Source organism: Argopecten irradians, chromosome 1, assembly GCF_041381155.1.
Source record: "Argopecten irradians isolate NY chromosome 1, Ai_NY, whole genome shotgun sequence".
NCBI lineage: Eukaryota > Metazoa > Mollusca > Bivalvia > Pectinida > Pectinidae > Argopecten > Argopecten irradians.
The window spans coordinates 58,956,076-58,983,700 of NC_091134.1; the positions used below are offsets into that span (position 1 = coordinate 58,956,076).

General features: G+C 37.2%; 1 protein-coding gene across 1 annotated transcript; it reads left to right on the top strand.

Annotated features, from left to right (window-relative positions):
- The first annotated feature begins 3,669 nt into the window (after positions 1–3,669).
- On the top strand, positions 3,670–25,232 carry LOC138335457 (uncharacterized). The gene is made up of 2 exons (XM_069284560.1): positions 3,670–3,855; positions 22,493–25,232. Exon 2 carries the CDS (start codon positions 23,069–23,071, stop codon positions 24,074–24,076), a length of 1,008 nt encoding a protein of 335 aa, XP_069140661.1. The 5' UTR covers positions 3,670–3,855; positions 22,493–23,068; the 3' UTR covers positions 24,077–25,232.
- Positions 25,233–27,625: the final 2,393 nt, after the last annotated feature.

Genomic DNA, 27,625 nt, shown 5'->3' on the forward strand with positions numbered 1-27,625 from the left:
ATGTTACTGGTGTCGTCTACTTATATAATCCCCTCTAGTTAAAGAGCTCCCCTCGAATTAGGATTTTATAATGAAGATATTTAAAGAATTACACAAAGGTATGATAATCAATAAAAATGATCCTATGAAAATTTTACTGCTGCATTTACCATTTAGATTAACATGAAATATAACTGAAAATTATATTATTATTACGTAAAGACATCCTGGAGGAAAGACTATTTCAACATCTCAAAGTTTTCTTAAATGGTAAAGAACATGCAGATAACAACAATTAATTAATCAGTAATAATTCGAAATATCCTTTTAAACACGTACCATACATTAATCACGTTGGACTTTGTAATCGCTGGGTCAAAGTGAACTTTTTGTACTCGTTCTAAAGTGCAAGTGACCTCTGGGCCATTCCCCTGCCCCCGTAACCTTGTGTGTAAATGTGGTCTAAAGGATGTCGAGTTGAGATTTAAAAAAGCATGCGCATCCGCTGAAACATGCCACTAAGCATGTTCAGTGTTTACTGACACATGTCAATTACATGGAATTGTAGTTTTGGTTTAGGCTGAAATGGATTAGTGTCAAAGATTTCAAATAAGGAGTTAAGATTCTGACCGAGTATCAAGTTTAAAAATAAATAAGAAAGACTAAAACAGTTTAAGGTGTGGTTAGAAGAACGTATCCTGAATTTGTCATGGTCAGGAATTTGACAGGATCACATCCGGATGCTATTCTCTAAACCAATGAGTCAGTTAAACTGTATTTATAATGCAGATGCAATACAGTTTTTATTTTCTGATATTCGAACCGACCGCCATGATTCAAAACATCATCACCATCCTCCATCTTGCATTCTATAACCATTCATCATCCTATGTTTACAAACATGGATCCCCATGCATAACTCATTCGGTGTTCATGCATAATTGTGTCTGTGTCTCTTCCCGTTACAAAAACAATGATTCAAAAGTGAATTAAGGTGCTGAAATTGATTTTAACCTTCTTTAAATCAAAGGAAAGTGTCAAACTGGTTCATTTGCAGAATCAGCACGATCGAGTCCATATATATATTGCCTTAACGACATCTTAAAGTTTCACTTGAAAATCGTAATTTTCTCTTGATCGAATTTTGTTATGCATGTTGATAGGCAATAGCTACCACGTCGCCACGCGTGCGTACTTGTGTGCTCTGAGAGTTCCATTTTGTGATGATGATAACTGACATTGATTGGTAAATACATGTGCAGATTACATGCATATTGTGTTTCACGTCACTATGAATGAAAAGGCTGTGGAATAGAGAGCGCGTGCGATGATTGACGGGGGTTATCTCTCAAACATAATTTGTAACGCACCGAATATATCCTCACTTTTATAGAACTTTACAGTGGATGGCATTGTTTGTGGCAAACGTTTATTTCAGAAATAATTTATATGATAACTAGAAACTAACATTCATCGTTTGTAAATGTAATTTATCAAATTAGATTATTCCTTAAAATAAATCACAGAATTATTTTGGTTTCAAGACGAATAACCTTGACCTTTCACCAATCGGTGTACTGTTGGAAAACTATAACCTCACATACATGGCTGCAGTTTCAAGATTCTGGTGTTGGTGGCTACTAATGCAATGAGTTCACTTAAAACAGCATTTAGAATGGTTTTTATTCCTGATGTTGTGATCATTGTGTCTGTCCGTCCGTTTGTGTATGATTTTTCAGTCCGTTTGTCTGTCTCTTGCCTGTTATCGTCTGACTGTCAGCTGTTTGTCTGTCTGTCCTCTTGCCCATCCATATATCGCGTACTTTCTGTCACACACGCCTTTGTGTGTTGGTATGTGTGTAACAGCTGCTCCATCAGATTCCCTAACAATAAAGTGACTCCTTATAACCCATCACATCTGTTACAACGGCTGGGGATCAAGTCTCTCCTTCATCCCTCATAGCCAGGGATCATAACCCTGCAGTTATCGTAAACATCTACCTATCGTTACTAGGGATCTAAACCTCCATTCTACCGAGGCACAGGGAAACTCTTAAACAACTTACCTCATTTATCAGGGAAGCTTTCTTTTGTTAATGGGTATACCCACCATTTTAAATTTAGAATAAATGTTGACACTTTTAAACTTATCGGTAAACGGAAGCATGCCGGTGGCGTATATTGTTTCGACTTTGCTTGACACTTGCTCATTACCGGACAATCTACCCAACTGCCCTTTCATTAACGCGCTTTAATATGAAATTTAAGGAAACGCGTGTTTCATTAGCGTTAAAGATATCCCGCTACCCCTTGACAAAATCAATTACCATTGACACCTTTACGAGGGGTCAAACTATACACAACTTATCAGTTTCCCCGCCACGTACAATCACGGATCTTGATTATGAAAACAAACAAAATTTCTCCGAGCGTGATTCGAGCTTTACATTCTTGCCATGGTGGAATCATTCGGAAGAAAGTTGACGGTCTTTTGGAAAACTGTTACCGTAAGATTGTTGGGTGTTAGGTTACTTAATTAATGGGTGTCGAACTTGTCTGGACCATTATTATCTAACTAAAATCTCAAATATCTCACAGCTGCGAGAGACATTTGACTTGTTCAAGGTAGCGCCCTTCGGGGACCTATGTGTAGAAATTTAGCGGGGCGTAATAAAAACACATTCTGAGGTCGGCATTTGTAATTTTACACTAAATCCAAACAGTTTTTTTTATTTATTTTGTATCAAGTATGTTATCATAGCTCTCTGATATTATATTTCTCATGTGCAACACACACAAAAACATGAAAAGGATTGAAGTGCTGAGCCTTGAGGGCTTAGCATGTTATTGAAACATAACATGAAATAAAAGTCTAAATTTCACTTCTCCGTGTAAATAAATATGCAGCAGATTCAGTCGGCGCCAAGACCCTTGCTTATAAATGGAGAATAATGTCAACGAGACCCCGTTATTTTTTTCCTAAACCCCTGTAATTAATTCGAATTTGCTTTCTGCACGCAAATAAGTGTTTAGAATGCAAGACGTTGCAAGACTACCCGAAATGTAGGTAAATGATACTGAAACAAATGGCTTTAATATTGAATTACCAGAAAGAAATGTTATAAATGTTTCCAATATTTACACGAGAGTGATCAGTTGAATTTCTACCACAATAATCCGTGTTAAAGCTCATGACAATATCAGCGTGACGCCAGGGTATTGATTTGTGCCCTGGTTATTATGCGAGTCTTCACAGATGATTTCAGTTGAAAGTTGTACATACGCTCCAGCGATGCAACCCCATTCAATCGTTTACCATCACACATATTTCGCGAATATTTTTGTGACGATTCCATTCATGTAATTAAATATTCTACAACGACGCTTTCACAGGGTTAAAGTAATGTCTATTTTGTATCCATTCACAAGACTAAATTTCTCAATTTTTAATCGTCGAACAAAAAATAAAATAAATGAAGATCTTGAAGTATACATTTTTCGCCCGAAGCTAACAATACTATCCCTACGCCCTGTTGCTGTGCTTTGGCGCGATGCATTATTACCTGTCCCTGTTTACCTGCAAAGGTAGGATGTATTCTCATTGTTTACGTAACAAAGCCACACAAAAGATACGTACCTTTACAGATTAATAAGAATTTTATATTTTGGACGTATGTAAACAAAGTTGTTTTGTAGATTGTACTGATGACTCTACTCGGCTTAGGGGCTATAACATACGGGGAGCGTAGCCATCGCTCTCACTGTGAGCGTGAACGTGGAGAGGGCTACAACTCAAGGATTATTACATTGTGATTTCTCCGTATACACACGACTAGGATATATACAGACTGGGATTTATATTTCATTTCAAATAAGGTAAATATTTAAAGATTTTTTTAAAATCTATAAATTTTGAAAATCATATCAATTGGTATCTCCACTGTTGTATATAAGGATGTAACCGTTCATTGGAATGTCACTATCATAGTATAGAGAAATTCAAACACATACATTATACAGTGTATTGGGGAAGTTTACAAAATACACAGTGTACCGAGGACGTGGTGTACACGCTATACAGTGTACATGGGACGTGTACACACTCTACAGTGTACCGGGGACGTGTACACACTCTACAGTGTACCGGGGACGTGTACACACCATACAGTGTACTGGGGACGTTTACACACTATACAGTGTACCGAGGACGTGGTGTACACGCTATACAGTGTACATGGGACGTGTACACACTCTACAGTGTACCGGGGACGTGTACACACTCTACAGTGTACTGGGGACGTGTACACACTATACAGTGTACTGGGGACGTGTACACACCATACAGTGTACTGGGGACGTGTACACACTCTACAGTGTACCGGGGACGTGTACACACTATACAGTGTACTGGGGACGTGTACACACTATACAGTGTACTGGGGACGTGTACACACTATACAGTGTACCGGGGACGTGTACACACTCTACAGTGTACATGGGACGTGTACACACTCTACAGTGTACCGGGGACGTGTACACACTCTACAGTGTACTGGGGACGTGTACACACTCTACAGTGTACTGGGGACGTGTACACACCATACAGTGTACTGGGGACGTGTACACACCATACAGTGTACCGGGGACGTGTACACACTATACAGTGAGCTGGGGACGTGTACACACTCTACAGTGTACTGGGGACGTGTACACACTATACAGTGTACTGGGGACGTGTACACACCATACAGTGTACCGGGGACATGTACACACTATACAGTGTACATGGGACGTGTACACACTCTACAGTGTACTGGGGACGTGTACACACTCTACAGTGTACTGGGGACGTGTACACACCATACAGTGTACCGGGGACGTGTACACACCATACAGTGTACTGGGGACGTGTACACACCATACAGTGTACTGGGGACGTGTACACACCATACAGTGTACTGGGGACGCGTACACACTATACAGTGTACTGGGGACGTGTACATACTATACAGTGTACCGGGGACGTGTACACACGATACACTGTACATACTGGGGACGTGTATACACCACACAGTGTATCGGAGACGTGTACACACTATACAGTGTACCGGGGACGTGTACACACTATACAGTGTACTGGGGACGTGTACACACCATACAGTGTACCGGGGACGTGTACACACTATACAGTGTACCGGGGACGTGTACACACTCTACAGTGTACTGGGGACGTGTACACACCATACAGTGTACTGGGGACGTGTACACACCATACAATATACTGGGGACGCGTGCACACTATACAATATACTGGGGACGCGTACACACTATACAGTGTACCGGGGGCGTTTACACACTGTACAATGTAACGGGGACGTGCATAAACTATACAGTGTACTGGGGACGTGTACACACCATACAGTGTACTGGGGACGTGCATACACTATACAGTGTGCCGGGGACATGTACACACCATACAGTATACCGGGGACGTGTACACACTATACAGTGTACTGGGGACGTGTACACACTATACAGTGTACCGGGGACGTGTACACACCATACAGTGTACCGGGGACGTGTACACACTATACAGTGTACTGGGGACGTGTACACACTATACAGTGTACTGGGGACGTGTACACACCATACAGTATACCGGGGACGTGTACACACTATACAGTGTACCGGGGACGTGTACACACCATACAGTGTACCGGGGACGTGTACACACTATACAGTGTACCGGGGACGTGTTTACACCATACAGTGTACCGGGGACGTGTACACACCATACAGTGTACTGTGGACGTGTATACACTATATAGTTTACACAATAATCAGCTTAGCTAAAGTTGTTAGTTTAGAATAATAAAAGCTTTAAGCAATAGCTAATTGAAATGAAGAGGACATGTAACGATGTTACAGCCTCTCTAGCCAAGTCGACCTCTCAGGACAGGCTGACCTCACTCCGCTGTTTACTTGTCTTTCTTGCGGAACGTAAACATCATCAACACACCTGTAAATGACACTCTTATTTACGTGACGTTTACAGCCAGTAGCGCAGAAAATATTCAATAATTAGTGTAGCACTCATATTCAAGTCGTGTGGCTCAGAAAGAACATTTTAATATACATGTATAAGTCATCGTTATTCGTCACGGTGGTTTAGTTCTTTCAGTAATATGAAATTGACGCGGTGTAAATTACGCATGAAATAGCATGTGGAAACAAATTACAAGGGATACTAGCACGTCGACATTTTGATGAGGGTTCTTTTTCATATGGTTAATTATCATAGTGTGGCAAACCACATTCAAAGAAACTAATTAACGAGTACATTGTACTTAATTATACAGGAGCGGAACAAGTCAAACTGATACACGTGCTTTATATATCATAGTTTGGTTGGCTACAATACTATGGGGACAGGGTCACGGAAAATGAATCTTACGCAATGACCTCAGTACTATTATTGAAAAAAATCAAACCACGCCGTCATTAAACACATTCCGTAATGATAATGTGGATTTGTCACGGTACGGTGTAGGTGGTATAATCAAGGTGACAAGGTATCTCTACTGTTTATTAGAAAGTTTGAATCAGACTGGTATAACCACGATAAGTCGGTGATTCATATCCGGACTGAGTGAAACTTTTGATTGACTCAGGTGACAGTCGTACTAAGAGGTTGTAGGTCTGGCAGGTGCTATATATTATGTGCTCCTTCAACAGGTGACATGACTTAATGTATCTATATCGTTACAATAATATCAGTTCACTGAAAAATGAATCGTACGGGTATCCAATACTCTGTAGAAAATCTGCATTGTTAGATTGGATAAAACGTACGCTTAGTATTTACTTATATTTAGTCATTGTAAAAGGAGACAAACACAGCCTTAAAGACTTTTGAAATTTGTTTTTCTATTACGTATAAAAAATGAATTAAAAATAGAAAATTTACATGTTTTCAGATTGATAAAACCGTTAGTTTCTGAAAATTTATTATTTTTCTAAATGTAAACTATTTCCTGGTTTTTCAAAACGAGAAAGAATTTCTAATGTAAGGTTAAATGTCTCCAATTACCAAGTCGTTAGTGTTGTTTGTGTCGGGTAGGTATACACTGGCGATTTATAATGATTTTATTGTAGGTGATATTACCATGATATCCGTTTATGGGTCGTAAACCTAAGGCCATTCAGGATTGTTGTCCTTGTCAGGACTATATTGTAATGGGCAGATAATCAACACTGATGATTAATGTTTTCAAAAAAAATCCTAGTTTTCTTTCTTTTTCTTGGTCTCATATTCAGACAATTAAGTCGGTAGAACTAATTATCATGTGATGGCGTAACTGACTCTCGTGAAGGGAGATGATTGATTTCGTCATGTAGATCGTTGCTAGTTATATAAACAGAAATACTAGGCATATATATATATATATGGCTATACTGACTCAGTATTTCACATATATAGAGGTGTCCATATATAATAGTCACAGAGTCTGGGTATAAGCATTCATTCGAAAGGGTGAGGGCAAGTGTAAAATCAAAGGGAGATAACTGTTTATACCCAGACAAGACTATTATTGGCCTTTTGAGTAAGGTATGCAATCAACAACTTCAGCAATAAATTCGGTCTTGTTTTTCGGTCATATAACATTTCCTTTTTATGGTCATAGCTGTCGATAGGTCACACATCTACCCGTCACACACGGCGGTAACGTGAAAACCAGTAGCGGCGAAATGATGGACTTCGTGACGTCCTGTATCAAACACGAGAAAATACTGATAACCTTGATGATTTCGTGTTTTGAACAATGTTAATTACTGTTTTAATGTCCTTCGTCAATTACTAGTGGGGCGACACCTGAACAATGTCACAGAAAGAGAATAAACGAGTTACATCACTGAGGATAACAATACCTGTGAAAAGAGTCGGAGTGAAGATTCGATTAATAGGGAAACTTGTCTACTCCGACGATTGTGAAGAAGTACTGAAGCTTTCTCACTATACGTTTAGGTAATGAATAGTAAAAGTGATGTCACTATAGTCGTAAACACGGCAAAAATATCGTTTTGTGATGTTAGCGTGTATAGTCATCTGATAAATGTCAACACGTCTGTCAAGATATGATATGTAACTAGTGGTGTCCCCAGCACATCACAAAAAAACTATTTACGCTGTATGTAGAATATTAAAAAGCATTCAATAATTTTTTTTACTAGAAAGATATTTCCTGACGCGTGTATTGATAATTAGTACCAGTGGGTGTCCACGGTATGTACAAGATATTCCAATGATAACACCATTACACGCGACGTCTCATTAGCATAATAAGTAACGTAAATGTTAATTTTGATTTAGTAAAAAATATATTATGTAATTTTTCAATTTAAACATAAAAACATGTTTGTAGTGTGTGGGTAGATGTACGGAAATGACAGCGTGAGTCAGCGGATTATCTGTAATGTGCAGAGATACAGATGTAAACAAGTCAGAATGTCTTTGTATGTGGTTTTAAAAAACGAGAGCTTTAGCATTCCTCCAAAACACCTGCGTTACTACGTGTACCCTATCCTCATCTCCTGACGTTATCCTAGAGCTGTAGACCCTTTTAGGGGTCATGGCCAAACGCTGGATAGGGTCAAGTCCTATGTACAAAAGAAAAGCATGGCAGCACGTTTCATTATAAAGATAACTGCAGTCGGACCGCCTTCAACCAGCCCGATACTATAGAACTTTCCTGATAAACAAATACTTCCTATATCTTCCCAGGAGTTCTTTCTTACAAGCCTGTATACAACTTACAAGTTTATCAAATTTCGATTTTGATGGTTCGTTCGCCTATGTTTGAGGATGGCGAATTAAAACACACAGTAGTTTCGGAATAGACAATTTGAAACAAAATACTCGTGGGTATGTTGACAAATCAACAACTGATATGGTATATATTCTTGATAAAGACATTACTTGAATATTTTATTGCCACATATCATCGAGAAAAGTTCCAAGGATTTTCCGTGTAAGCTGACTGTACATTTCGAAATGGTGATGAGAATCGTCACTTAATCTGGTATCTACTCAGATGTGTTTGGTATTCCATTAAAGGATTTGAGTCTGTGATCTGAATGTACATGCATTATCCGGTATAAATCGCTAAACACCTGGACGTCTTAGCCAGGTAATTCAGATACCTGGTCTCGCCTGACATCACCTCTGTGATTGATAGAAATATATATCGTTATTTCTTTCTCTCGATCGCCACGTATGTCAAGTCTTAGTAATTGAGTAGTTGAGATTTTTGTATGAAGTATTACGCTCTTGCTTGTTCGTTATTATTCACACATATTTACGTGAAGTATTTTGCTTGAATGACACTAGATGGACATTATCATCCATTCTTAATAGAACACCACAGCACATTTAACTGTTGACATCTTTCGTTTGTTCCTATTGTTACAATGATAATGCTTTTGTGCTTTGTTATGTTAAAATGAGATAAAAAGTAAACATTGGATAATATCCGGTATTTAAGTTAAGATTTTAAGTTTCCACTCCGGATTTTTAAGCAGCGTTCTTTGAAATATCATTCATATCGAAAAAACGATTGCATTTGATTTTAATTTGAACTATAAAATATGATATCGCCGTTTATATTTCTATACATTACATTACTGACTATGGAACGGACAAAAAGCAGGAAATTGATAAAAAATAAGATATGCCTTATGAATCGGGTTTGATAACTAACAATGAAATGCTAATGCAGTAAAATAGAAAACAGAGCTATAATAGAACACAAATGGCCTGTTGCGTAATGGAAAGTGAATCAAGTACCCTCTACTTTTCCCATTAAAATATTATACCAGTTTTACACAAAGGGTTGGTTGTTATTGCCGTGAAATTGTACCAGTTAGCCTACATGACCGAACTTTTAACACTTAATAAAACCATCAAGGTGTTTTCTCCTATACCGACCGGTGAACAAGGCATGCTTAAGCATCTAGTGCTTTCTTATCTTCAAAATATAATTCGTCATTATACAAGACTTTTTTCAAATTCATTTTCTTAGCAATTCACTTTCGAAGCCTCACATAGACTGAGGGTATATGCGTGTGACCAGTAATTAACGAGTGTTATAAATTGTTAATTCGATAGTGTATTTCGAACTACCTATTTTCTACCAAAATATGATAACAAGTATATCTAGAGAGTATCGTGATCTGGGAGCTCACAATCAACCTCAACAGTTTCCAGTTGGCTAAAAAATGGTTGGAGTTTCACAAAAGGAGTTTGGTTAGCTGCATTACAATGGCTGTACTACGTTAAGACCAAGCTAACCAAGCATTGCCGACTGTGCGTTTCCACATTGCGTGACAACTAACGTCGATATTACTTACAAAAAGGTGTTGTAGCTTAACGCGACGGTAATGGACCGGAGCTTGGCAGGCAAACGGATTAACACCATACTAAATATGATATTGTATAACAAGGAAATCTATGTAAATGGAGTTGATAGAAATATCGGTACGTTATGGCCGTATTTCAGTGTAAACCATTAATGACTGCATTTTAAAGTGTAAACTAAATACTGAATCATGACGTGACTTTAAGCTGATGTTCTCAAGTCCTTGTTTATACAGATGTAGTTAAAAAAACCTGCATATTTTTTATCCTATCCTATAAACGGCCACCAGCCTTTCAGATCTGTCATTTTCTCTTTTGAATGATATAAACATGGTAGAAAGTTCAGATTGTTTATTTACTCATAAGCAATGGGTACTTATCTTCAACCGATTAGTTTTATAGTGTTATTTGAAAACTCTCTTAAGGTTGAATATTTTGATTTCAGGTCCTAGCGGTTTGTATTTTTTCTATCTCTCTCTTGTGACTGATCGCGTGCCACTGATATTTGTCGTTTGTTTAGACGGAATTTAACAAACATTCTAAAAAGTGTATTGTTAAACTATATCACAAACACACTATTGGACCAGAATTCCCACAGATATACGACTAGTGATGTAATACAGATTTACCCCACCACGCATACATTACTGGCAAGGTTCACAGCGCTAACACAGAACTTATGTACATGTGAAATATTTCACTGCAACATGAAGCGCGAGAACTATCAACATACACGAAGAGCATATTTTTGACATTTCACAGATGTTTATAGAAGTGCTTTGGCCATATCAGCTGCCTTTAAAAGTACACGGATCTGCTTCAGCTGCTATTATCTACTGAAACATGTATTGTTATCTCATAGAACATCCCCGAAATACATGCATGCAACTGCAATGGCTGTTTCGCAGAAAAAAAAATTCATCATCTTGATTTTTTTCTTCAAAATGTTTTTCGAAAGCGTTTTAGTTTACATTTAAAATGTATGTCGTTTTTCGGAAAGTCTCCTGTCGCCTTTATCTCATCAACAAAAGTTTGTATCAAGAAAATATATTCTATGACATAAAATTAATTCTTTGTATGATATTGATCATAATTTAACACGATAAATGATGACCATTATATTTGTCTATCTGTCATAACCTAGTCCGACAGACGGACCATAAAATGAAAAAGAAAAAATGTTGCTCATTTAAGGCATAATTGAAAATTATATTCCCGCTAGAGGTCGCTGAACACTTTTTTACAGTACCACTCCACGCCACCTGGCGGAGATGCCGACGTACACAGATGTTTCAGACAATCAGATGTGTTTCTACCATTACAAGAGACAGAACTCTAGAATTGGCACAGATGGTTAACATCTGATGGCAAGATGGTTTAGATAAAAAAAAGAATATATCAATTTAGCTTTTTGAAACCCTTTCCCTAAGTAGGTTAGGTCTTGCTATTCTCAGCCAATAAGTAAGGTAATTAAGACAAACCGAATGTTTATTATTGTATTTCAGCAATCACGTTTCCTGGATTGAAGAAGTTGCACGTGTTCGTGTAGACTAGATATAAATTTTAATTACAGTTACTTTTTCTATGGAGCACAAAAGAATGAATGTACGAGTTTTCAAGTGTATACATACAGATGTCTTCGCTACTCTTTATAATTCTATTTTACATCTTAGTGTATTCAGATTTTAAAATCAGCGTTACTTCATTGTGTATGTTATGTAAGAAAATCTATACAAAATTTATCGAAGTCGTTATACATGCATCAGCAAATATCAAAGGAAATAAGGAAATCGTTAATCTTTATACAGCGCTGAGTTTACGTTATGCGATTTTGCATCCAATTGTAAAACAAGTATTTAAACCGAACTGTAACGCAGACATTTCAAATATTTTTTCATGCATTACATGGTACGACAGTGAGTTTTGTGTTTTAGTTAAACTTCATTTGATTTGTTACTGTCGGCAACGTACAACCGTCATTACATCCTTTGGGTGTCATCCCTGATGATATAATATATAAAATTAAACTCGTCAACTGTTTACAACTGTCACGGGGATACTTGTACTCTATCTTACTGAAAACAGACACAATTATAATGTACATCTACACATACTACCTATAAATGTCATGTGCACGCGCAATGACGGAGTTAATGTCGATGACAGTTATAACGTGCATGCACATGCATGTCCACCCGCAGTTGGTCATCAGTGGTGCTTGCGTGTTGTTACTTTCTCTTGAGTTTTTATACAGTTGTCAATGGATACGACCATTGTAGAACAAAGGTTAAACAATTTAAGCTCAAAGTGAATGTAAACATATAATGCCATGTAAAACACAGTCTTACTTATCTCCGTTTAGGGAAACTGTTAGATGTTCTGTGGTTATCATGTGGTGTACACTTCCATTGAACTTCATTTATCGTGTTTTGAAGTTTAAAGACAAGTTTTTACTTGATTTATAAGAGGTTTTGCATTGGTTGTACACATGCTTTCCTGTCTTTGTAAGATAAAGAGTTTTTCTGTTTTCTAAGATGGTTTGATGTTTCGGGCACATACACCATGTATTGAACAATGAGGCTTTCTAAGTTCAGTTGAAACGTCTCAAGTAGGCCAGCGGTTTTTGGCACTTGTGACTACGTCGATAGAGCTGAAGGCCTTGATCAATAAGTGGGAGGGGAGAAGGGAGATTCATGCTTATTTGGTAAACGATATTTATCAACTTGAAAGGCCAACCTATGTGTAATGAAATATATCAAGTTTAGATGGCCAAGAGATGGAACGAAAGAGTAAATTTGGATGAAGGGCAAATGGTACCAATCAATCACTAAGTAAATAACGGATGAAAGAGTGCATACTTGATGTACGATATAAATGAAAATGGTTATGCAAGCGTTAAAGCGAAAATGATTGTTTAATGTCACGTGGTGTGGCGCGTAGGCTTTACAAGAAGCTAGAGACCTTCTCTGATTCATATCGCAACAGGCAGTATTTCTGATACAGCTCTGTGTATTTATATAAACGGACCCAGGATCTCTGTAAGAGCTGCTTCTGACATCCAAGAGTGGTACCACAAGGGGATCAGTTGGTGGACGATATATCAGATTAGTCCGAGATGTGACTTTTCACCGGAACTGTCACTTAGTAAATGGCATGCGCAGTGTTACGAATGGTGATACATAGATTCGTCTGAAACCACGACTAGTATGATATGTAGCAAACAAATGTCGTTAAAACAAATCTCTTTATTCTACGAGCATCGAATTTATTTTAAGTTTGTTCATCATTGCAAGCCGAAGATACATCATTAATACCAAAGGGTGACTTATATTAGCAGTAATTGGTAAGATATCGTCAATCTTTTGCCTATCCATCCAACACGTCGGTCGTTTTTACCCTTTTCTTCACGAGCACCCTTGTATCATACCATAGTAGCTGGCATTGTAGCCTTTCTTGCCATTATACTGACAGTTACTGACGTTTTTACGTCTGATCCCATGACATGTAGGCTCTCCTTTACACCACCTCTCCTTATTTGGTCATGACTACTGAAGTGTCTTTAGAAATCGATCATATATTGAACTTTCGACTTCCTCGAATATATCCTAGACCAAATCAGAACATACGTTAAGAAATTCACAAGCGACAAAAACAACACACTCCATCTGGTGGAACCAGTCGTTCCACTCCCTAAGCGCTAAGATAGAGCATGAAACAACCACTTTCATAGACCATGATGTGTCTTCGTCAGAGGATAGAACTCGGAGGCTTTCTCACAGGGCAAGCATTCAGCTCCAGGTCAAATGTTTGTGCCAGACGAGATGTTAAGAAGAAAGTCACATAGGAAGAAGAGAAAGACCCCAAATAATGGGCAGCAGGTACAATTGTGCACATGAACTCTGCGTTAGACAGACTCGGGTGTAAAGCACCACTATCATATAAACATAGGTTCTAATGGACCTAGACACATAAAGTGTACGTGAGACATATCTTAGAAGATTTACCTCTTCATTTTCTACTTTATATGTTTCACGATTGATCCGACAGATGCTGTCGTTTTCCCGCCTTTACGGACACCTCCGGTCGGTTTCATCTGTCTGTTCACAAGACAAGTTTAATACATCTTTGGAGCCACGAGACGCCATTATGCCAAAACTCGTTACACGTTTAAGCAGTCTCGTACACTGTCGTTCTAAATTATTGCTCTGATCTGATGCTGTGGTGTCAATCTTCAAGGCAAGACGATATATTATGTGTCTGGGGTTCGCTCCGGTAGGCTCTATAGACCACAACCTTAATCCATAATATATTTTTCTCTCTGGTGATATGCTCTCTGTCTCCCTATGGTAACTTTACCAACAGTCTTCAGATTTAATATTTCCCAACCTTCACGTTATGGAGTGATGTGTCCTGGACAGAAATGCATCCTCACAGAGTGACATGTGGAAATCGTGACACGACAGGGGTTATTGTATGGAAAACATAAAGGAATAATCATAGCAGATAAGCTTTGGTTATTGCAAATTGTGGTGATTAGTCCACTGGTAGTCGACTTGCAAGTTTTAGTTGCGAGTCGGTAATTTTTGTATAAACTAACGTTTAACACGAGACGTTTTTAGATATTCTGCGTGATTCATTACGCCTTCTCCATCTACTCTCGTTATGTGTAGTTATAATCAGCATTACACCAGCGACTTTAATTGCGTTTGTGTAGGTCTATTAGAACTTGCTTCAAGTGGTAAACTTAAATCACATGTAACGACTGCTCGTTACAGCAGTTGACTAGAAAGTCATTCTTTTGTGTTGATTGAACATGCACGTGCGCTCACGAGCTTTTCAATTCTATTTTTTACTGTCTGGATATGTCCTCATTTTACTGCTCATTTGGCAGCATACCAGTTATTTGCTTTCGAAATAAAAAATCTTAATGTCTACTGATGTAAATGATTTTATCGATTTCAATCACTACATTTCAGCAAAAGGTTCATTGGGTTGCTGTTACGTGAAAATGACATTTTGCTTGTCTATTTGACACACATGGACACATGTTTAAGAAAGAAATATATAGAGATAATTGAAAATGAAATGTTTTGTTTATTTGCATTTGATACTGCCATTTTTGCAAGCTAAAGTAACAATAGGCACCATCAATAATAGCAGTAACAACAGAAAAGAGAAGTTTTCGGTATATAAAATTGATATATTAGATAGAAGTAACCTGTTTTTACAGTTCATCTCTAAATATTTTTTCCGAACGCGACATTTCATTCGTTAACTGGAATCAGATGTTGATTTTGCTGTTTTTAAGAATTTAATGCAGCTTTCTATTAAAACCTAACCAAGCTGTTAATACGCTGTAAATACAGAACATTCCGTGATTTGTACTGGGGTACAACTGAGTCAAAAATGTAGCTGAAACCCATATAACCATTGCAAAGTCAATATTTTAATTAAATTCGAACGTTTACATTAACAATGCTACATCTTATTCACAAACAGTTTTTCAAATATTCCGAATTTGCATATTACAAAGTTATCTGCACTTGCGGGTAGGTATTGATTGTGACGTCATGTGTTTGCGAGTGTAACGTCATATGTTTCGGAGAAAAATGACGAGAATTGCGCTCACAAAATAATGACGTAACAATCGATACCTACCCGCAAGGGAGCTAACTCTGTATTATGCAAAGACGGAATATGTACTTTTTCGTTGTGTACGTAAGCTGGATAGTGCGATATACTGATGTCACAGAGATGTGGACTTGTCGTGGTCTCGCAGAATCGCCAAAGCACCACATGCATATCATAAATATTTAATGACGACCTATGGAGAACATCTTCATCGATGACACGGCTCCCCGGCTCTGGACAATGTTGTCTTGCCATCTGTGTAGAGTTGACAGGCTGCTACTACAGGCGGTCTGTATAATTACGTCTGACTTCGATCAGAGATTAAGACGTTGAACACCTACAGCAAAAAATACCTCAACAACAAATGAAAGGAAATGCATAAATAAAACGGCATTTAATACATTCAGTTGGTGACCATAAAAACACAATGTCTGCCTCTGATGAGCCTTTAAACACAGACACACGTAAAAAGCGGTAAAGGGGGATAGCAGCAGTCTTCTCTCTGCTTCCAATATCCCCTGCCATCTTTTGCTACTTTTGTGGACATTTACTGAAACTCACGGTTACGTGATGGCGGTACGGTGATTTAACTATAATTACCTGACGCTAGTCAAGAGCAAAACAACCCTTCTGGGAATTGTTTCTCGTACGTCACGTTACAAAATCAAGTATAGTGTTGTTTTGGTATCAGTTATCCAATTAAAGCAATGCTTTTTTCTGGTTATGCTCGTTTAGTTAACTGTTTTATATTGAGGATAGTCCCTGGACGCCGTTCCGTAGTAAACGGCACACAGTTCTGCTAGATGATACATACTAGCAGCTCTACGTGTATCTCACAGTGGTCTAATTCACTTGGAATGTAAATTAACGGTGATGGTCCATCAGTGTCGCAAGAAACACTTGGTTGTAGTGTAATTATTGTTTTGCTCCTACGAATATTATCGACCTACTATCTTGCACTTCACGAAGTACAGGCGTACAGAACGTTTGCTACACAGTTATGAACTGTTTTGTAGAAGTGGGTTGTACACCAGAAATAATAGATCAGTTTTCCTCGTTGCGCATTCCTGTTGTAACTATATACTTTTATTGTGTTTTGTAGATATCACACATTTATGTGAATAAGTTTACATTTATTTTATATACATGTTTGTAGCAAGTGGTTGAGAGGTTATTGCCTGATTTCTTGCTCATGAAACGACCAAGCCAATGCTGTTTTAACGACAACAATTTCTTGACATTTGAGATAGAACCTTTTATTCTCAAACTGAACACTTGCGGTTGTAAACTCACATATACGGTAGCTGCTTAGCTATGCATTTTGTGCTCAAATGACTTTTGATATCTAGACTTTAATCTGTTTTAATTTTTTAGTTTGTAATCTGAGGAAACATTGCCCAGTATATACCGCCCTAATGATAACTAAATAGTCTACTGTGGCTACACAGGCCCTGTGGTCCGACACGACACTAATCACATGTTTACTTTGTGTGAAGTTTACACTTATGTCGCAAACACCGCTAACGACGAAATATGATATACTTAAAAGGAAGAAAACAATTTTCAAAGAAAGATTGATTTGTGAAACGTTTACAAACGAAACTTAATTTCCTGTTTTATATTCCTTAATAACGTGGTCGTTATCGTGCCAGTTGGACGTGGGAAACTGAGTTGATGACCACATCTATGAATGGAACAACTCACACAGGGAAGTATAAAAAAGGAAAAAAACCAACAGTATAATGTATAGATTTATGCCACAATATGACGTAACTTTCGGTTTAGGAGGTAATCACTGCCAATTGTAACATGAGATCAGGCGTGTGATTGGGATATGTAAATCACTTCATGAATATCATATAACTATGTAATAACGGATCATCTGACCTTTCCATAATTTAGACGATCCGTTCTCGGTAGTTTGCCACCCCATAGCCATTTGACTTGTCGGCAAGTTTTCATCTCCGGAATTCATAAATGGTGGTCACAGTTACATAAATAATTCATACACAAAGAAAGTTTATTGTATCCTGTTCCTATAGCGTAGACTTACTCAAGCCGGCTATTTCAACTGACAACAGGTCGTGTAACGTTAAAGGTTAATGCAGACTACATGTAATAATGTAGACTAAATACACTTTAATTAGATGTTTAGACATCAGTTTTTGTCATACATCCTGTCGGTAATGTCTTTGTCTCGTTTAATCTATAGCACCCTCTGTTTAAGTTAATCTCTCTGTCCTTACGCTTGATTTCGGCCCATGTGTAGTTCATAGTGGTCTCACTTACTTTCTTTTTCAGTTTCTCTCTTTTATTTCTCTTTTGGCTTGGTTGTCATTTCATTGTCTCACAGTTTTCACCATTATAAGACCCTCCTAATATCTTTCCTTTCCATCTGTTTTAATCTGTATTGTCCTTCATTCTCGTTTTAAATGATTCCTTTCTTTCCTTTAGATACATGTATACGTGTTCTTCCTTTTATCAATTCCATTATTGTATTTGTCATCTGTCTCTGTTTTATTTAGATTGTTCATCCGTTCTTGCTGTCAATGTTTCCTCTGTCTCTAATTATCCAGGTTGTCCTTTTCCCGTCCGCAATAGACATCCTTGTCTTTTTGGTCCCCTTCCCAGCCCATTATCATCCTTTGACTCTCTCCGCTATGCGTTTTGGGCTGCACTTTCTACTTCCCAAACTATTAATATTTTTCTCTTTTTGCTCCCAATTCCGTCCCATTATCCACATCTCATTGTTTCCATTCTATATGTATCGGCATTTCAAGGATCCCAACAGCCCAGCATCAATGGAAAACCTAAAAGGTTAGTAACGGTATATGGTAATATTTGCATTGATTGTTAAAAGTAATGTAGTAATTTAGAAGAAAATGGAGTGTCATAGAAACTCATTAATCAATGTTAGATAAAATATGTAAAGATACTGTGAAACACTTCCAAAGAAAGTCGATTGTTTTCGCGCTATAGAGGTATTCATGATCAGAGCAACACATGCACAGTTTATGCCAGTGACAAAGCTTGCTAGAAAGTCGCTGTCAATTATATCTGGTATTTATGGAGGTCGTGCCGTTAAATACGCATGTCTCCATTTCTTTATTTGATCTGTTGTCTAGGCCACGTTCTTACACCGAGAGTTAATACACCGCCATCTCAAGGTTCAGCTGTCATGTGTCACGTGCCACACTCATTGTGTCATAAACTTCAATAATGTCGCCCAATTATACCCATCATCATTTAGTTTTGTGACAGAGACTTGCGCCGAAATGATGCATGATAATGATTTGCGACGATTAGTTACTTTTATGTTTTTCCTTTAATCGCTCAACTTTAAAACTTCACAATTATACTTGTATTGACAATGTTTGGTTGCATATAGTTGAGCGTATTACCCAAATGACGACATTTTGCCTATTTAGCTTAAACGTTGTTAAAAGGTTGAATGGTCATTGAAATGCATCACACTCACAACCGGAAGTGGCCGATACATATCCAAGAAGGTATTTCCTGTTTACACAAAACATCATCAAAAGATAAGATCGACTTCAGGAAGTAATCAATCCTGGGTTAAATCACTGTATTCAGTAAACATCCACAAAATATCCCCGATTGGATGTAAATGTCTTTTGATAAGTTTCATACGGCGTATTTACTCTGGTTCTAATTTCGTTTCCTGATGTTTACACAATTCAGACCAGACAAAGTGAAGAGTTCACAAATATTGATTAATTTACAGAACAATCAAACAGAAAGCGACGCAATTAGATTTGAAGTGAGTTGTGTTAATTATGGGTAATTGGGTATCGATATAACAGTTTTCACAGGCATTGTATTGTAAGTTCTGATTTTGGACAGATTTCTTTATCACTATCGAGGACCTCACACATTCGGAACAATGTCGTTGTCTAATTTGTTGATAATAGTATTAACACTAAACAAAAGAATTGCATTAAAACATTCTCTGGCAAAAGCAAATTTGACATTCAGAACGTTGAAATGCATATTATGAACAGCAGACAGCAACCTATGTCTAATTATTTGTTATCTTTCGAAGTCGATACAATTATTCATAGGTTCGCAAATATGAAAAGGAACTTAAAACTATCATTTATCAAACATATTTATATGGAGTTTTTATTTATACTACTTATACGTACATCTAAATGGTGGCAAAGTTGGAAGGTCACGTGAATTTTACCCTTGTTCTGGCGCACCGACACTTAGGGGGCTGATGCAAAGACACACACTTGACACCAGGGTTCAAATAGGATGGGAGCTTCTTCTATAACGGAAGGTGTTTGTTAACACTCTCGCTCCATAATACCGATAATTGCTCGCTTGTAATTGGCATCATATCAAAATTTCATATCTTACACCGTGAGGAGACGAAAGTGCCCCGAGCTACTAATGAGGGTAGCATCACGTCTAGATACGGTGGCTGTATGGCACGTGATCTATATGTAAATCTGCTGTAGGCGCGGGGAGATATCGGAATAAAGTACTTGGTTATGTCGGTGATTAGGGTTTGCCAATAGAAGCCTAAAACAAGAAAATGAATGTTCTTTTTCGTCTGTGTTGTTATCATCCAGAACGTCCTCTCAAGTACTTGTTGTAAGCATGTAGTGACAGTATTTATTTATGGAGGCTGTGGAATGTCACCCATTGTCCTCTTGATATTACTGTACTTTTTGAAACTCTTAACAGCGGAAAACTTAATGGATTGCAAAATGGTGATCATGTTACATTACATATATTTTACTCTACAGACTTGCAGTGGTACAAGACGTTCACGCACCATTGTACATTACGACAACTCTTTATCTCAGGAAGATGCTATAATGACTTTCCACTTAATGACAATTGTATATAATCATTATCTGTGACATCCTACCACACCCTAACATCCTATGTGTTGCATAGTGGATGTAGTTCGGTAATGTTTTTGACGGGTGGTAAGCCGGGGGAGGAGGGGATAGGTTAACGACTGACACACACACACTTTTATCAGAAAACTGAGAGGTATTTCTTAGTACAGAGAAATATATCACTCTCTCATGTTTAGGTAATAGTGATATCATGTAACACTTATTGTAGATTGTATAGTTAGGTTATACAGTTTTATGTGTCTAGACGAAAACAATGATTCTTTGGTAGTATTGTTTACACCATGCATAGAGGAGATTGAAACGAGCATAGGATAGACTGAAACAAGTTGAGATATGGAGACTGAAACGAGTCTAGACTAGGAGAGACTGAATCAATTTAAGTTTGTAGGGGAGACTGAAAATAAACATGTTTATCCCATGTTGTTCCAAACTTTATTTATATTTATGGCCAAATTTGATGAAGTAGTTTACGTGATGCATTATACTAATTTGTCTAATTAAGCATACCACGTGAATTACTAAGCAATGCTTCTTCAGGGGAAATGATATATTGCTCGTAATGATATATTTAGGTATCTTTATTATTTTGTTTTAATAAATTAATCTTTAGTATTAATTGTTTTGATTATCATTTAATGTTGTATTCACCGTTGTCTCATTTGTCGATAAATTATAATAATATACTTGACATTAATTGGACCCTCAGATTATATACCTATTGTCTTTTACATCAACGGTATATTGACCACCTTCATCTGACACTCATCAATGTTAAAAGGAGTGTTTACAAGGGAGGCATTCATCTTTTTTTTAATCTTATATGTAAAGTGGATAAACGCGTTATAGGAAATGAAACTCACTTGTCACAAATATAAGCTGATGTGATTTAGTTAGGAGTACCCTTCACGGTAAGGCCTAGTTCAGAGGTTTGTATTTTATCTCTATTTTTTGCAGTTTACATGCAGGAAATTTTTTTACTAACAAGGAAGTTGCACTCGTTACAAGTTATTTTTCTATTTCCTATATCCTTTTTAAATAGCTATAATTGATAAGACTACGTTACACTGATCTTTAAGACGTTGTTCCTGCTGGAGAACCCAGCTGCAGGACATCATAGTTGTTATCGTATAACTTTTAAGAGAGAACGTCACTATTGTTAACACTTGAGAATGTTATCATGAATGATATACATAATTGTATATAATCAGTTTGGAATCTAATAACTTTCATATAAAAAGAGCTTTACGAAGGGAGATAATTATGTAAGAATATTAATCAGTGGGAGGCTGTGATTGTCGGAGACACGTGGTCAATAATGTGCAATTTCTCATCAGAAAGCAATCACATTGCATGCAGGTTTACCATCGGGACGTCTCGTAGTTTGATATATAAAAGATATTGATATTTTTATGTTATCAAGCCTTGGCAATAGAGACAGAATTAATTATACTCACTATCGACAGAATAAAACCATTGGCCGACTTTTGAGAATTCTTAAATATTTGTACAGAAAATCCATTTCATAATAATGTTTAGATTTCTGTATAGTAATGTTTCTAATTGTTTATTTCAGGTCTGAAACAACACAGCCTGGTCACCAAAAGTTAGATTAATATCCACGTTTTGTTCTCATCAAAAGTCACGTGACCTGGAATCGTACCAATATGTGGTGTTATAAGCAGAAAAACATCACCGATCTCCGGATAATCAGCACAACGCGCCAGACTTTATAAAGCTGGAATTTTATTTTCGTAATTTGTGTAACCTACTTTGAATGACAACTGTGTGTATATCGTGTCTAAGCTTTGGATTTAGAGTGGTAGGGAGTGTGGCTGGGTATATAACGTCAGTGATTTCGAATCAGGAAACAAATTATTACTTTGAGTGGTAAGCTGTCGTTTCGTGACGTCATATTTCCTGTGGTAAACAATTGGAAATATAATTTGTTCGTATATTACTTTGTGGTTTTCATCATTTGAATGGTATAGCTGCAATTTCTCTCACATTTACCATTAAATGAGCAATTTGAATACTACCATGCGTGCTAGAGGGAAATTGTCGTTTCTCCGGTGAAGATTATTCTAAATTGTAAATTTAAAGAAAAACGTGTGTTGGGTCCGGCTGATTCCATAGTGTGTTCTTCATATCCATGGCGCATACTGCAACGATGCCGACTCAAAATGACGTCATGGTGGACTCTTTCGAGCGGGAAAATCCGTACTGTACAACGGAGGATATAATACGGTTACGGAAAACTGGTCAGGTTAAGGAAGGGATTAAACACTTAAAGGAAAAATACGACTCAGTCGCAAAGTTTGGGCCACAAACAACAGTGAACGGCTCCGCAGCAGACGACCAAGGTGTAAAAAGGCGGGAAAATCCTACAATAAGAGTGACCGAGCCAGCTCAGTCTTCAGAGGACTATCGACCAGTGAGTTTCACAGAGGGTGTGACTGAACAGGACATTTTACAAGTAGATACTTTCTTCAAAAGTCATAAAACTGATGTGGTTGTTTGCAATTGTCTTGCCAATTTGTATTTCGGAAAGGTCATGGGTGGAAAAGATCATTGGAAATTCGCCATGACTGGAATTCCCGTTCTTGTTCTTGATACCGGTGAACATCATCGTAAACGGAGATTACAGATCGTGTTGTCAGAGAAAGGTAGCGGATTCATGTTATGGAAAAATAAGGTTGATCATTTAACGGAGTACTCCGCCCCTCATACGAACTTCCACACCCTCCATCTTACAACCGATCACACACGTCTGGCAGGCCTCAGTTTCGACGACGGAAGTGCGGCTACGGAGTTTTACAACGCACTCAGGAAACTGACCTCAGATCCGAACGATGAACTGTTCAATATCAGCAAGTCGAAAAAAAAGAAAAAGTCACAGAAAAGCAAACAAAAGTTCAAAGCTCCAAAGAAAACGGAGATTTCACAACCATGCTGTTTCGTGCACGTGACAAAACTTGAGAGACCATTAAATGACCTCTCGTTGGTATCCGGCCCGATGGGTCTCGAACATACTACGAAATCTCCCGATGATGAACGAGAGGAAAATGCTTTGTCTAGTCGAGCCGGTAGCAAACTAACTTTGACAAGTGACAGTACGAGTTCTGGGATATCGGAGGACATCCGATCGACGGACCAGTGACGCGGAACTAACTTTGTTATCCTCTAATTTGACTTTGTTAATTTAGTTTTTAAAATGTTTATGGTGCTAATGTAGTCACGTCGAGACGATGTTTGCCACATACAGTGGTTACCAAAAGCGTTTCAGTGACACAGACTAATGTTAATGATTGTTATGACATTTTAGATATTTTCAATACCCTATGCCAGCCGACTTCCAGCAACGCCTTGTATATGTCATCCAGTGATATCGTTTGTATGTTTTAACTTCATACGTATGTTATAACATAAACAATGCAATAGTATTACTGCAAATCCAATATTTTCGCGAGAAATCGACGCTTAAGGTACCTGTTATACACAATGTTTTGTTTTCGAAAGCTAAATACACTAAACAAAGGTAATTCATTATCTTATTCTATTCTGTAAAACCTCGTAAATACGTTCATAATTGATAATACGTTTTGTGAAAATTGATTATCACGGGAAATACTGGATTTACAGCATTTATAACCTGATGTAATACTGATCGATTAAGCTTGTGTATTTCAGTGTTAATATCCGTACCCAGCTTGTCTTTTATATATACGTCTTTCATTGGTCTATTGTCAGGCTCTACTTGGTGGGGTTGAATTTGATTCAACGACGTCGTCAGATCTGAAACTATTTGTTCAGCTTTCCCCATTGCTAATTTTCAGAACTACATAAATGTTTAAGCTTGTGTTCGTTCCAATATGGCCATAAAGAAAAGATAATAGTATTATTATGGATATTATCAATCACATATGTACTAGTGTTCGACTCTCATAATTATTGCTGATTGCCACCATAGATACGAAAAGGTCTGTTTCGATTTATTAATTCGGACCTGACAACTGTTACAAATTCTTAATACATGGTTCTTGTACAATTTTTATTGCATTAGCTGAACACAGTATTGTACGTATATGTAATATGTGTATTGGCCGATGGTTGGGAATAGTTGTCAGGTCCCTATTGTTTTATCGTCATTTTATTGACAGTATTGTCGTCAGATGATGTTGAAAAGTTTGTTATTCTAAACATTTCCTTCATCAATAGACCGCATAGATAACAATAACAGAGTTGAATATATATTTTATTGGGTACTCTGCTTCAGCTTGTTCAATTCTTTTGTAATAAATATTGAATATAGCAAATATGTCTATATTTGAATTTTTGCCAATCTGTCCTTTGAAGTTAGATCGAGCACTAGATCGCCTTTGCTATAATATAAGGCTGCGGATATAGTCACGTACCATCAGATATTTGTAATAGGTAATTATCATCAAAGAAAATATAACATTACCTGCATATACCTGCACGGATTTTGTATACCTGCAATTTGTTATAAAATTAACATCAAAGTGTGTTTAAAAGTGAATGTGTCCAATATATGAACTACAAGCGTTTCGTGTGAAATATAATACAAACGCATCTGTCATTCCATCTAATATATCTTAACATTATCACATGGGCGTGGATGGCTACTGTACCATGTTTATCAATATATTTGGGCTTTTGAATGTGCAAACTCTTTGTGCACGAGAACTTGCAAGCACCTTGGGAGTGTAGTCTAAACTTAACAAAGTTATAGCTAACCTCAAATAACCCCGCATATCCTGTCAAGTACGGAAATAGGTTCGACAAGCGTCTTATAAATAAACAGGCGGAAAAGGAACGAACTTTCCGGAATCAGAAATATCACAGACGATCCTATTTTTGAAGAGGGATGTGAAATGTGTAAAGTTGCAAATGAAGCACAATAAACATGCATAAGTAAGTATCTATGAATCATAGAGGTTTCTCACATCTCGTAACTTCGAGAACCAACATTTGTGTCCTGACATTATGACTGTCTGATATAACCACAAGAGGAAATCGTGTTATATAAATAGGTAAAAAAATGACGATATTTATAGTAAACTATATTAAATTGCACCAATCACAATTTTTAGTTCCTTAAGGACGAACTACTTTCTGCAATTACACTATTTTGTTCCCCTTTCCGTGTATGCAAACCACGCTATATTACACCTTAAAGATTCACAGAGTAGAGATAATTGACAGCAAATATGCCTACATTAGAATGAAATCAGTGGTGTCCAAAAAGGTGACAGATCACTTAATTTGCTGACAACAATTTAACATCATTCGGCAATATCATTATTCAATATTCATTGTCTTTCAAACCATCACACATAGTCAATAGAACCAGAACTATTTGTTACAAAAATTAGTGAATGTTACATTGAAGAAAACAAAGTGGCATTCATATTTACTCACTACAGACTGATTTTTCAAGATGTAAACCTTAAGACTTCAAATTATTTTAGAAGCGTTGCAATAGTTTTTCTCCGACATCATAAAAGGCAGGGAAAAACTTTAAATTCAAAGTAATAGGGGCAACGTTCCTTCGGTCCACTTTTTCATTCTGATTATTTGAAGTTAAGAGATTTCCTTGAGGTAGCATCAAGAAAGAAGACTGCTGTGTCTGCTGGCGATTCTAACGGCTTGCAATTCCCTAGACATTTCAACAAAACACTGCCAGTACAACATTCGTTTGTCAATCGCTTAGACAAGGCGAAGCTCTAAATGAATGTTCAGACCACGTCAGAATTCCTCTGGAACTAATTAAGTATCTGTTTTGTGATTCATTTCGTGCCTTTAATTGAACGATTGAGCGCCTTAGAGACCTCGTCAGCTGTTCCAGATTCTCACGATGTCAGCTGACCTTGAAAACTGCAATAGCGTTGATTGATAAATGTATTTAATGTTTTAATTCATCAATGACGCATATATGTTATTAAATACGTTCATTTTTAACACGTCCTGTTACCTGACGCGTTCAATAAAGTTACGGAAAATTCTGAAGGTTTCCGAGTGTCTTCGTATGATAAGTATACTTACAATTAAAGATTCGTGGATTTGCAAAAAGATAGAAATGCCAATTTCATATTCTTTACATCTAACAAAGCTAAGAAAAACGTGTGGTTAGTTTAAAACAATATTCCATTTCATTAGTCAATAACATAATTCATGCAGGTACAAAATAAATACGGGTATAAGGGATCGCAAAACGAAAGTTCACACCAATGTCTTTCTATTAATAGCCCTAATTTATTGCTTCATGTCAGCGACAACCATTAATAACGCATATTTTTTTAATCATGAGACCACAAGCAAATCAAAATAAAGAGAGAAAAATGGTAAGAAACTTTTATGAAGCTGAAAAGTATTAGGTACAGTTTATATATATATATATATAGACCTATCCTAACATATATGTATATATTTGAACCTACCTTAAAGTCCACTGACCATTTGTAGACATTCAAGTAAGTAATAAAGAAGGTTGATACCAATTAAGTACTGGATAGGTGCATATGTATAAACTGTAACTACTGGTTATCATATCCCTGTGGTTAATTATATGCCCTCCGTCAAAACAATGCATACATCTACATTGTACCATAAAGGAATTATTGGCGAAATAACCCAACGGCATGACACAAATCTGAATTCAACTTGGTACAAATGTTGCACATAAACA

Coding starts and splice junctions, on each gene's coding strand:
- LOC138335457 (XM_069284560.1), top strand. CDS start 23,069: ATGGCGCATACTGCAACGATGCCGACTCAAAATGACGTCATGGTGGAC.